Raw genomic sequence first — 13,909 nt, 5'->3', positions numbered from 1 at the left:
GAATATTCGGTGGCTGCACTATTTGGTGTTTGTTTAGTTTAAAACACCACATGTTAGAGCGGCTGGGACTCTGGAATGAGGATCGGATTAGCGCGCGTTAAGGTAAGTATTAACCCCTTAAAAATAATTAAAATAAATGAATGAATACTGATGATTTTCATGATCATGACAATGTGCATTTCTTTTGGATATTCATTGTTTTAAAATGAAAACGAAAATCCAATTTTCATCATGAATGTGCATTTGTGACGAAAGATATGTATGTATATATATACAGTACATATAAATACATACATGCACATGTACAAACATATATACATATGTTTATATACATACATATACATATTTAGACATGTATATATATATGTATACATCCATTATAGCCCTTTCCATTCAAATACCTTGTCATATACCATATACCTTTAAACCCTTGTAATAATTTTTTTATATATTTATATGAATTATTTTAATAAGATAAGGTATATATGAGTGTAACACTTTATTTTAATGTATTTATGTTTCGTTTTGGTTGAACTTTTAATTTAGCCCTAACCTTTTATGCAAGGACTTCAGTCTCGCTAATCCGATGAACACAAATTTAATTTGCACTCGCGCGGTCACGTTTACTTTCAACTTGTAATATGTGTACAAGTTAGCTTGTAAACTAGCCCATTTTTTATTTTTTTAAAAAGGCAATAGTGTAAGTCAGTCGTTGTATTTTGGTACAATTGGCTAGCAAAGGTATATTGATGACATCCATCCACGAGCTGTTCTAAAACTATGTAAAATGTAGTATTTTAATAGTACTGATTATGAATAGCGCTGCAAGTTTTGTGAATACTCAGTCTATTTCTGTTCTGTATAGATAGAACTGAAACCACAAGGAAGGATGATAATGAATGCAAGATACTTCCTGGAGCAGTCTGGTAAGTACATTTAATATTTCACTATATTTCCTAAAAAAATGTTTATTTAATACATTAAGGGGTTTGATCACTATCATTTAGAAAAGCTTATCTAATGGTTTTCAACAGAAAATCACTATTGAAATCTATGGGGATTTTTGTAGATAAATCATTTGATAAGTTTTTCTAAATGTGATTAAACCCCTAAATCTTTATTATTAAACGCAAATATAGTGGTCGTTTGTGGGAATCCTCAAAATCAATAATGTGAACTATACCTAAAAAAGTAGATTCTCCATATATCGTGAAGTGTAAAATTATTTAATCTACACTCTCTTATATACTGAGATATTAGATAATACAACATTTTGTGTCTTTCTCTTGAATATTTTTAATGGTTAAGGGCTAGATTACAAATGACGCTGTATTTTTTCCCCATGATCGCGAAAACTCCGATAGAGTTAAAGGGACACTGAACCCAAATTTTTACTTTCGTGATTCAGATAGAGCATGAAATGTTAAGCAACTTTCTAATTTACTCCTATTATCAAATTTTCTTTATTCTCTTGGTATCTTTATTTGAAATGCAAGAATATAAGTTTAGATGCCGGCCCATTTTTAGTGAACAACCTGGGTTGCCCTTGCTGATTGGTGGATAAATTCATCCACCAATAAAAAAGTGCTGTCCAGAGTTCTGAACCAAGAAAAAAGCTTAGATGCCTTCTTTTTCAAATAAAGATATGAAGAGAACGAAGAAAAATTGATAATAGGAGTAAATTAGAAAGTTGCTTAAAATTGCATGCTCTATCTGAATCACGAAAGAAAAAAAAATGGGTTCAGTGTCCCTTTAAGCTTTTTTGTGCTAGTTGGTTTGCGTTCATATTACAAGGTCCTCAAAAATATTTTTTTAGCAAGTGGTAACCCAAATAGCGCAAACTAACTTAAGTTTTCTCGTGCACGTGCATGCATTTCCCCATAGAGATCAATAGAGAAAAAAATACTAGAGATCGCGCAAACACCATTGCATTTTAGCATTCCCCATAGAAGTTAATGGAGAAAAAAAATGTTGACGGCTTTTTTTTTTTTATTGTGTGCAATATTTTTATAAAATAATTTTTATTAGACAGTGTTAATATAAGTGTAAGTGTACTTTGCAATGTATTTGCAAGTGATTTGTGTAACTTTGTTGTTTTGGTAAACAGTTTACCACAACTCTGAGATTGCGGTAAGGATTGAAGCATAAATGGCGATTACGCTAGCACAATTGTGATTTCGCTCAACTTGTAATATCAGCGCAATTAAAAAGACTTGCGGAAAGACGATATTGCTTACGCAAAACAGTTTGTGCCTCACTTGTATCCTAGCCCTAAAAGTGTTAGTTTTATTGATTAAAAATCTCCATAGAATAAAATCATATGTTAGCTTTTTTAATTCCATCAAAACCCCACTTGGATAATAAAAAAAAATATTTGGAATATAGATAAACTTTATTGTCTGACAAAAAATAGGAAGTGGCTGTTATACTGAATAAATACTAATGTATTATTTATTTCTTACTTACTGTAAAAAACAACACAATCAGATAAAAAACAGATGGTCCATTGTATAAAAAGAATAAATAGATAGCTTTATGCATACATCATACAGGACCAGATTATGCGTGGCGCTCTAACAGTTATGCATGAGTGATATCGGGTTTATCATGACTGTTTGCGTGCGTCAGATGTAGCGCTCATATTACAAGTTGGAAGCAAATGTGAACGCGTGTGCACAATCACGATTTTAATAGAATTATTACAGCAACCTTAGGGCTCTGATTAATTGATTCACAAAACAAAAAAGTGTCACAAAGCACATAAAAAATACATTAAAAAGTGCAGTTACACTAATAAAACATTTTCAAAAGAATTATTACACAAAAAGTTATAAATGAGGTCTCAGCTGTTAGAAAATAAAAGGCATACAAAGGGCTTTAACATAGAAATGCACACATATACTGTACATATTTTAATGTGTATATATATATATATATATGTGTGTGTGTGTGTGTGTGTGTGTGTGTTTATAAGTTTGTACACATGTATTTATGTATTTATGCAAGTATATATATATATATATATTTACAGACATATATACAGATATAAACACATACATGCCCTGATGAAATGCTGTGTATTCGGCACAAAACGCGTAGGCTGACGAATTATGCTGTTAACCTACAAGTGACTGCTTACGAAACATTGATTTTATGGCAAGCTAAAATAAAAGCTATGTTTTAATACTAGTTAATATTATTTGATTGACGGCTGCTTGGAGTTTGTTGTAAACACATACATACATATGTATACATATATAGACATATATTGGAACCCTATGCAGTCAAGTAGATGAAAACATGTAAAAACATATGCAATATTCATATTTAATAAAGTATAAAACTTTGTATTTATTGTATATATTTGACATTCCAATGTTAAGCACATAGGGGAATATGTTCTAAATATGTATTAATAGATATTCCTATATTTATCTGTATATTTCTATATATCTTATATATATATATATATATATATATATATATATATATATATATATATATATATATATATATATATATATATATATATATATATATATATATATATATAAGCAGCAAAAGAAGATGTTGCAGACAGCGGTTTGTAGTAGTAAAAACACAGTCTTTATTGAACAAGTTTAAAACACTCCAGAGGTCAGCACAGGTACATCACAACGAATAGTCCACTAACGTATATATTGTACCAAAATACCATAAGATATATGTATAAATATGTATTTATGAATAAATAGAACATATTCTTTTATGTGAAAAACATTGGAATGTTAAATATTATTATTTTCATGTCGGATTAGCACAGTTAAAAATATGCGATCGGGTTTGCTCGTAAGTAGGGTGTTTTTTTCCACTTTTTTGCTCCATTGACTTCTTTGGTCATATGTTAACGTGGTAATGATATTCTAATTTCAGCTTTTTACACGCATCCGGTTATCACGCAAGTGAAAACGTTTTACTTTCAATTTGTAATACAAACGCTACCCTAAGCATGCAAAAAACTTACTTATAGCAGAGTTAAATACTGCTTGTACTCTAGCCCACAGTGTTTGATACTAATTAAATTGCTTTATTACCTCTGTAGGCAGTATATTCAATATATCAACCACCCTTTCAGTATATTATTATTATTATTATTCTTTATTTGTAAAGCGCCAACTGTTAGGTAAGTGAAGTTAATTTGTTAATGAGTCAGGTGATAAGCTTCCCTGAACAAAAAAGTCTTTAGGGAATGTTTAAAGGAGGAGAAGTTTGGGGAAAGTCTGACAGCTCGAGGAAGTGCGTTCCAGAGGGTTGGTACCGCACAAGAGTAGTCCTGTAGTCTAGCATGAGAGAAGGGGATGGTAGAGGACGAAAGGAGCAGGTCATTGTTGGATCTTAGGGGGCAGGCTGGAGTATATTTGTTGATGAGTGAGGACAGGTAGGGTGGGGGAGCATTGGTGAGGGCTTTGAAGGTCAGGGTGATAATTTTGAATTTAACTCTGCTGTGAATGGGGAGCCAGTGAAGGGACTCACAGTGAGGTGCAGCAGAAACAGAGCATCAAGAGAGGTGGATTAGCCTGGCAGATGCATTTAGGATGGATTGAAGGGGAGAGAGGCAGGAGAGAGGTAGGCCAGTTAGCAAGTTATTACAGTTGTCAAGTCTGGAAATTACCAGGTACTGGATTAGCAGTTTAGTAGTTTCGTCACTCAGAAATGGATGAATTTTGGAGATATTGCGTAGGTGGTTGCGGCAGGATGAGGAGAGCATATGGATGTGGGGAATGAAGGACAGCGGACTTGGGGTGATGGGGAGATAGTGGTGCCGCCAACAGTGATGGAAAAATTAGAAACTGGAGTAGAGTTAGAGGGGGGGCGTAGAAGTAGTTCGGTCTTGGACATGTTTATTTTTAGGTGGTGAGAGGCCATCCAGGAGGAAATGCCAAATAAGCAGTCGCTGATGTGAGAATTGACAGAAGGAGAGAGTGCAGGGGTGGATAGGTAGATCTGGGTATCATCAGCATAGAGGTGATAGTTGAAGCCATAGCTGTTGATTAGTTTACCCAGTAAAGAAGTGTAAATAGAGAAAAGAACCGAGAGCAGAGCCTTGAGGTACTCCAACAGACAGAGGCAATAGAGAGGAGGAGTCACCAGCAAAAGAGACGGAGAAGGATCTGTTAGAGATATAAGAGTGAATCCAGGAGATGGCAGTGTCAAAGAGACAAAGAGAGCTGATAATCCGTAGGAGAAGGGGATGGTCAACAGTGTCAAAGGCAGCAGAGAGGTCAAGTAAGATGAGTATAGAGTAGTAGCTTTTGTTTTTAGCAGAAAGGAGATCGTTAGAAACCTTGGTGAGGGCAATCTCAGTTGAATGTTGGGGACGGAAGCCAAATTGCAGTGGGTCGAGCAATGAGTTTGAATAAAGACAGTGAGTTAGGCGATCGAAAACTAGTTTTTCAAGGATTTTTGTAGCTAGCGAGAGTAGTGATATGGGGCGGTAGTTTGCAGGAGAGTTAGGGTCGAGGGAGGGTTTTTTGAGGATGGGGGTGACCTTTGCATGTTTCAAGGAGGCAGGAAATGAGCCGGTAGAAAGGGATAGGTTGAATATGTGAGTAAGAGCCGGAGTGAGGGGGGGGGGAGAGAGAAGGTATTAGATGTGAAGAATTAGGGTCAATTGGGCAGGTAGTAAGGTGTGAGGAAGACATATATATAAAAGTGGTTATGAACATTACTCTTAAACGAACACTCAAGACAAAATTAGACATGATTCAGATAGAGCAGCAATTTTAAACAACTTTCCAATTTACTTCCATTAACAAAATGAGCACAGAATATATGTGTATGCATTTGTGAGTGGCTGATGGCTGTCACATGATACAGGGGGAGTGGGAATAGACATAACTAAAATTTGTCAGAATAAAATCTGCTACTCATTTGAAGTTTAGACTAAGTGCTATTGCATGGTCTTTTTATCATTCATTTGTTTTTTGTGCAAATCTACTGTATTTACTGGTGCTTTATACAAACGTAATATTCTCTAACTTGATGCCATGATCTCTTGTTCTGGCATTGCTATTTTCTAAAAAATAAAAATGTTTACTTTTTTCATTTTTTTATAAATGTGAAAGTGTTTATCATGTCACCTTTCTCCTTTCCCTCCTCTAAGCCACAGTTGTCATGAATATTCTCCTTATAATAAATTAGCATTGAAACATGTGGGTCATCTGCCTAAAAGGGTCATGAAAGTCAAAAATAAATGTTCATGATTCAGCTACAGCATGAGATTTTTAGATACTTTACTTCCGTTATCAAATTTGCTTATTTCTCTTGGTATGTAGAAAATCCTACCTAGGTGAGATCTGGAGCAGCAATGCACTTGTGGGTCCTGGCTGCTGATTGGTGGATACATGCATAGAACTCTTGTCATTGGCTCAACAGCACCCCAAAAAGCCCTTTTTAGGGCTAGAACATCATATATATATTTTTTTTTTTCCTGTGTAATCTAATTGCAGTTGCCTGCCTGCCAAGCCACTTGCCCAGTGCCACCACTCATATCTAGTGTAACAGTAGTGTAAATTTATTAAAAAAAAACTTTTTTGACTGTGAAACATCAGTCTGCTTGTGTTATCTAATTGCAGTTGCCTGCCTGCCAGCGTGTGTGCCAGGCTCACAGCGTATACTGTGCCCACTAGCCCAGTGCCACCACTCATATCTGGTGTAACAGTAGTGTAAATTTAAAAACAAAAAACTTTTTGGACTGTGAAACATCAGTCTGCTTTTTTGTGTCAGGCTCACAGCGTATACTGTGCCCACTTGCCCAGTGCCACCACTCATATCTTGTTTAATAGTAGTGTAAGTGTACATTTAAAAACAAAAATACTTTTTGGACTGTGAAACATCAGTCTGCTTTTTTGTTTCAGGCTCACAGCTTATACTGGGCCCACATGCCCAGTGCACCACTCATATCTTGTTTAATAGTAGTGTAAGTGTACATTTAAAAACAAAAAAACTTTTTGGACTGTGAAACATCAGTCTGCTTTTTTGTTTCAGGCTCACAGCTTATACTGGGCCCACTCGCCCAGTGCCACCACTCATATCTTGTTTAATAGTAGTGTAAGTGTACATTTAAAAAAATAAAAACTTTTTGGACTGTAAAACATCAGTCTACTTTTTTGTGTCAGGCTAACAGCGTATACTGTGCCCACTTGCCCAGTGCCACCACTCATATCTTGTTTAATAGTAGTGTAAATGTACATTTAAAAAAATAAAAACTTTTTGGACTGTGAAACATCAGTCTGCTTTTTTGTGTCAGGCTCACAGCGTATACTGTGCCCACTTGCCCAGTGCCACCACTCATATCTTGTTTAATAGTAGTGTAAGTATACATTTAAAAAAATAAAAATCTATCTATCTATTGTATCTATCAAATGTATCTATTGCATCTATTGATCTATCTATCTAATCTATGTATCTATGTATCTATCAAATCTATCTATCTCGTGGCTGGACCGACCAAGCATCTTTTTCCATCTCCCGACTCCCGGTTCCTAAAATCCATGCCATATACATGTCCCCTGATAGGGGACGTAACAGGGATTAAACTGAAGAATAGTACTACTTAACACACCACTCATATCTGGTGGCACAGTAGATTGCACGCGCAGTGCCCCAAATTTGAAGTAGGAGGACCGACCAAGGATCTTTTTCCATCTCCCGGTTCCTAAAATCCATGCCATATACACGTCCCCTGATAGGGGACACCGCAGTGGAAGGTACCCGGCCGAAATTTCTTTGCACAAAAGGCAATCCCCAACCTGTACTCGATTGTGCAAAAGGAAGTAACCTTACCATGGGTCCCAGACCGCACGTCTTGTAATTCTCTGTCTGGGAAAATATCTATCTTTCAAATTTATCTATTTATCTATCAAATCTATCTGTCGTATCTATCAAATGTATCTATTGCATCTATTGATCTATCTATCTAATCTATGTATCTATCTAACAAATCTATCGATCTCGTGGCCGGACCGACCAAGCATCTTTTTCCATCTCCCGGTTCCTAAAATCCATGCCATATACACGTCCCCTGATAAGAGGAGTCTGAAGAAGAGGAGTCAGAGGAGGAAGGTGGCTTTGAGGAGGTGGAAGACCAAACACAGCAGGCATCCCAGGGGGCTTGTTGTCACCTTTCGGGGACCCTTGGTGTTGTACGTGGCTGGGTGGAGGAAGATACCTTCAATTACATCAGTGAGGACAAGGAACGGGACATGGCTAGCTTGGTATCCAACCTTGTGCAAATGGGGAGTTTGCGGTTGTGCAAATGGACTGTTTGCTGTTGTTTGCGGTGCGTTAAACGGGGAGTTTGGTCTGTCACTGTGAAGCGGGCGTAACCCTTACAATACATGATCGATACAATATCATACCTGATGTTTTAAAGCACGTTATTCCAAACAATTTAGGAATGTTAGGTGATTTCTGCCCTTTATGGATTAAAACCAGACTCTGCATCAACTATGTAATTTTCCGTGTGAGTTTTGCCATGGATCCCCCTCCGGCATGCCACAGTCCAGGTGTTAGTACCCTTGAAACAACTTTTCCATCACTATTGTGGCCAGAAAGAGTCCCTGTGGGTTTTAAAGTTTGCCTGCCTATTGAAGTCAATGGCTGTTCGTCCGGTTCGCTCGTTCGCGAACATTTTAAGTTCGCAACATCACTAATAAGGATCAATCACAATCCTTTAGAAAAAAATTATCAAATTATTTATCTACAAAAATCACCATAAATGTATGTCGCTTCTCTGTTGATAATTATTTGAAAGGTTTTTCTAAAGGATTGTGATCAACACCTAAGTTAGAATTAATTCTAGTTAATAAAAATCCTATTTAAGTCTAATGTTATTTGTTTATGTCTTTTTTAGGGTGGAATGATTTTTGTTTTAATGTTAGTACTGTTGTCATATAATAGCATAATATGTGAGTGCTGTATTTCAATTTATCTTTATTTCCTAAATGTATACTGTTTTTTATTTTATAAAAATGGACAATGCTAGTAATATTTTTGAAATTGTTAGTTCTTCAAACTGTAATTACTTCTATATCTGTGCCTTCTGGGTGTGCAAATGTGTTAATTTATTCTAATGTTGATTGGTGTATTAGCACTAGATATATGTAGCCACGAAAAATTAAGTTCAGCAGAATTTTTCAGAACGAACAATCAGGAAAATTAGTTTTCCAGAATATATGCTGGCTGCACTATTTGGGTATTTATTTTGTTTTAAATGAAATGAATACTGAATATTCATAGAACATTTACATTTGTTTTCATCAAATGAATATAAATGTTCACAAGCTAGAGGTGAAAAAGTGAGCCTTCTATTAGCGCCTCTGCACTAAACCTCCTATTAGCATCTCTGAGCTAAGCCTCCTATTACCGCCTTTGCACTAAGCCTCCTATTAGTGCCTCTGCACTAAACCTCCTATTAGCATGGCAGGGACTCTGTGAAGGTCACCAGGTTAGCGCGGCTTTCCAGCGCACAATTATTTATTTATAGGAAACAAATGAATACTGATGAATTTCATCATTATTTATTCATTGTCTTTCAATTTTGGGGTGCATTCGTTTTGATATTTGTTTAGTGGAAATTAAATGAATATCCTTGTTTCGTCACGAATTTGCATTCTTGAGGAAACCGAATGCACATGTCTAATTAACAGTGTGCATGCACTTGAGCGCAACCAGTTTATGAGCAATTTCCCAGCTTGGTTCAAGAGGTGCAAACAAGGTACACATTTGGAATTAATTACAGTTATGTGTAGGATTGAAAAATATAAATTAACAGTTTATTAAAACATCATGGTATTCCATAAAATGTTCTTTTAAAAATACAGCTATAATAGAAAATAAGAGACATTATAAGATTTGTACATCATATACTGATATGAGGTTGTTGTTATGTGTTTGTGTTTTGCACAGATCCTAAAGAACATTATTATGAATCTGATTCAGACAATGAATTTTATTTACATCAGCGACGTGGAGCCATCAAGCAGGCGAAAATTCACCAGGTCAAGCGTCATGAGTTCACAGCAACTTTCTTCCCACAACCTACGTTCTGCTCTGTCTGCCATGAATTTGTTTGGTACAGTAATTACAATTATACTCGCCTAAATCGTAATATTGCCGGTTTACAGGGAATTTAAAGAATGAATTGTGCATGAGAGCATTTCAGTTTTGAACAAAAACATCTGTTAAATACTTGTATTAGTAATAATGCTTCAAGTAAAAAATCACTGCACATTCTCCGAGTGTCTCACTTCTGACACAATACACGACACATAACCATATGCCTCTGAAACAGTAATAGATATTACCAGAAACATTTTTGCAGTTACAAATATATTGCAAAAATGCTTCTATTGAAAACCGAAATGCACAATTCTTTTATCATGTTCCTTAAGATTTCAGCGAAATACAACCTGAACCTGACCAGTCTTTGTCATTATAAATGTTGCATCAATTTGCCCCTGATATTGTATGCCCTCTCCCCTAAGGCAGTGTTTCTAAACTGCGGTCCTCAAATACACCTAACAGCCTAGGTTTTTATTATAGCTGAACTAGAACACAGGTGAAATAATCGGCTGATGGGTGAGAGCAGATTAGTAACCATGGTTACTAATCAGCTGATTATTTCACCTGTGCTCTAGTTCAGCTATAATTAAAACCTGGACTGTTGGGGGTACTTTAGGACCGTGGTTGAGAAACACTTCCCTAAGGTATCCATTTGCCTGCTACCAAATTTCCTGATAGCAGCAGGCGCAAAGCATATTTGCTTGAAAAATTTAAGATGTTCTTCCAAAAATAAATTGGGTCTGATTTATCATCTGGCAGGCAGACAAGTTTCACAGATAGAGAACCTGTCCTCCATGTTTGCAACAAGCTCTTCCCCTGCTCATCCCTGCACCATTGCCCCCTGCTCTCATATATACATATGTTTATACATGTGTTTATATGTTTATATATGTATCTATAAACATATATAAACACATAAATACACATGTATACATACACATATATATATATATATATATATATATATATATATATATATATATATATATATATATATATATATACATATATATATATATATATATACATATATACACATATTTAGATATGTTTTTGGTATGTATATATACACAATATAGCCCTTCCCATTCAAATACCTTGTCATATACCATTTAACCCTTATAACTTTATTTTTGTTATATTTATATGAATATTATTAATAGATAGAGTATATATAAGTGTAACACTTTATTGTAATGTATTTATTTTGTGTTTGGTGCAAATTTTTCTTTGGCCCCAAACCCTTTATGTGAGGACTTCAGTCGAGCTAACCCGACGAGCACGAATGTAGTTTGTGCTCACGCAGTCCCATTTACTTTAAACTTGTAATATTAGTGCAAGTTAGCGTGGGTGCAATATTTCAATATTGTGCGCGCTATTGTTAGCACGCCACTTGTAATCTAGTCCTTAATCCTGACTGGTTAATTACTTAAAGGACCAGTAAATACAGTAGATTTGGCATAATCAACAAATGCACGATAAAAAGACAATAGCCACTTATTCTGAACTTCAAATAAGCAGTAGATTTTTTCTGACAAATTTCAAAGTTATGTCTATTTCCACTCCCCCTGTATCATGTGACAGCCATCAGCCAATCACAAATGCATATACGTACCATGTGACAGCCATCAGCTAATCCCAAATGCATATACGTATATACGTATATTCTGTGAATTTTTGCACATGCTCAGTAGGAGCTTGTGGCTCAAAAAGTGTAAATATAAAAAGACTGTGCACATTTTGTTAATGGAAGTAAATTGGAAAGTTGTTTAAAATTGTATTCTCTATCTGAATCCTTAAAGTTTAATTTTAACTTGAGTGTCCCTTTAACCAATCAGAATTAAAATAATGATAAATAAGAGGAAATCTGGTCTAGTTGCCGACCATTTTTACAAAGGCAAAAAGAGGCTGCTGATTGGATATATGCTTTAATCAAGGAGGACAACATCACTGGAATAAAGATTAATGTAGGAAAATAATCTTTTTTTGTGGGATTGTTTTAGGTGTTTTAGAATGTTTAGTGTGGAGTTTAGCATTTGGGTTTAGTGAAGTTGACTCCCTTGTTATAGTGGTTTTTGGAAGTTAGGATATATGGCTGACAAGAGGGTGCTAGGAAATAGTATTAAAGGGACATTAAATATAAAATACATTGTATAATCTTAGTTTTGACTTTATTCTCTGACTCCCTCAAGCCATGGGTGCCACCATTTTACTGCATTCCAGTACAAATGTGTTTTTACATGTGCATCATCTCACTTTCAGATTCTTGCAGTGAAACTTAGGTTCCAAAGTGGCAGCAGCCATAATCAGAGAGTGGTGCACAAAATTGCATTTACTGTTTAAAGTTCCTTTAAAGGGAGCGTATACACCAATTTTCATATAACTACTTGTAATAGACACTACTCTAAAGAAGAATATGCTAATATACTAATCTAAACATCCAGTATAAAACCTTTTAAACACTTAGAAGCTCCCTGTTTAGCATGGTTGATGAGATTAGGCTGGGACACCAACTGAAAGGGACTGAAAAGCAGGAACAGCAGACACTCCCCCCTCCCTCAATAGGAAAAGACCATTACACAAACGGTATAAAGCAGGAATCTGAAGACTTCAGTTTACATCTGATACTTTGGGGCTTGGTTAAGAGTCTTAAAATTAGCACAATGTTTTAAAAAAATAAGCAAAACTATATATTGTTAAAAAAACACTCCCAGATTAGCTTTATTATGAATAGATAATCTACAAAACATTTATGCAAAGAAAAATCTAATGTGCAATTTCCTTTGCGTACTTGGATCTGAGTTATTTAGGGTTAATTGGAGTAAGGTTGTGGCAATTAGGATTAAGGGGGTCATGGTTAGGGTAAATTGTGGTGGAAAAGTTGTTGAACAATACTTACTGGAATTGGTGAGAATTCTCCCGCTTCTCTTAGAAACCCCACTACATAGCACAACATAACTTCACAGCGGAAGGACAATAACGTGTTCTGTCAACGCTAAATTGAACAAGAGCTGAGATTAAAACTGGCACTGAACATGTTCTTTAAATCAAATTAATTAAATCTGCAGATTAGTACATTTTATCCTTTATACAGCATGTATTAGACAGCTCAATTATTCTGTGCTCTAATTTAGCTCACTAGATAAAATGCCATAATTACTTTGCAAATTGTTTCACAAGATGGATCAGCAATAAAATATCATTACTTTTATCTTAATTAAAACATCTCCGTAATTATATTACTTGGTGCATACATAAAGTTAGTACAAAATATTCATTACAATCCTTTGCCTTTTGTTCAAATTTATAATATATTTATATCTACTGGAAAGTGGCAGGATCTAAGTTGTTTTTGTCTTCTGCCTATGCCTGTGACTGGTTAAGTGCTAATAAGTATGAGCTAGATTGGGATTTTTGTTTTACAGTTATATGCCCAGTGAGCAGAAATAAACTAATTTAAAGAAACACTCCCAAAAATGATGTCATCCATCTGAAAGATCTAAAAAAAAACATGTTTAGATACAGTGAGTACATTGGGCTGCATTTATGAAGCAGTGAATGCTGCTTTGGAGTCCCATCGGATGCTGCTTTGGAGTCCCATCGGATGCTGCTTTGGAGTCCCATCATTTCAGGTCCGCCTGAAACGGAAGTTAAGAAGCAGTGCTCATAAGACCCCTGCTCCTTAACCTTTTAGGTGGCGGATTGTAATCATCCTGATACGATACGATCAGGATGATTGACTGCCTCTGCTAGTGGCCGATTGGCCGTCAGTGAGCAGGGGATGGCATTGCTCAAGCATTTCACA

The 13,909-nt window shown here is 35.5% G+C and overlaps 1 protein-coding gene across 3 annotated transcripts in view; it reads left to right on the top strand.

The window, feature by feature from the left end:
- The window catches only part of PRKCQ (protein kinase C theta), a 156,040-nt gene that overhangs the window by 27,675 nt on the left and 114,456 nt on the right, over positions 1–13,909 (top strand). For 2 of the 3 annotated variants that reach the window (XM_053716425.1, XM_053716424.1), the window contains exons 3-4: positions 866–926; positions 9,949–10,114. In XM_053716425.1, coding sequence (XP_053572400.1) covers positions 866–926; positions 9,949–10,114 — 227 coding nt within the window. The remainder of the gene's footprint in view (positions 1–865; positions 927–9,948; positions 10,115–13,909) is intronic. The other variant, XM_053716426.1, reaches the window with a different exon arrangement.

This window comes from Bombina bombina, chromosome 6, assembly GCF_027579735.1.
Source record: "Bombina bombina isolate aBomBom1 chromosome 6, aBomBom1.pri, whole genome shotgun sequence".
NCBI classification, from domain to species: Eukaryota; Metazoa; Chordata; class Amphibia; order Anura; family Bombinatoridae; genus Bombina; species Bombina bombina.
Note: the sequence above shows the minus strand (reverse complement) of the source record. Positions and strands in the feature narration are given on the sequence as shown.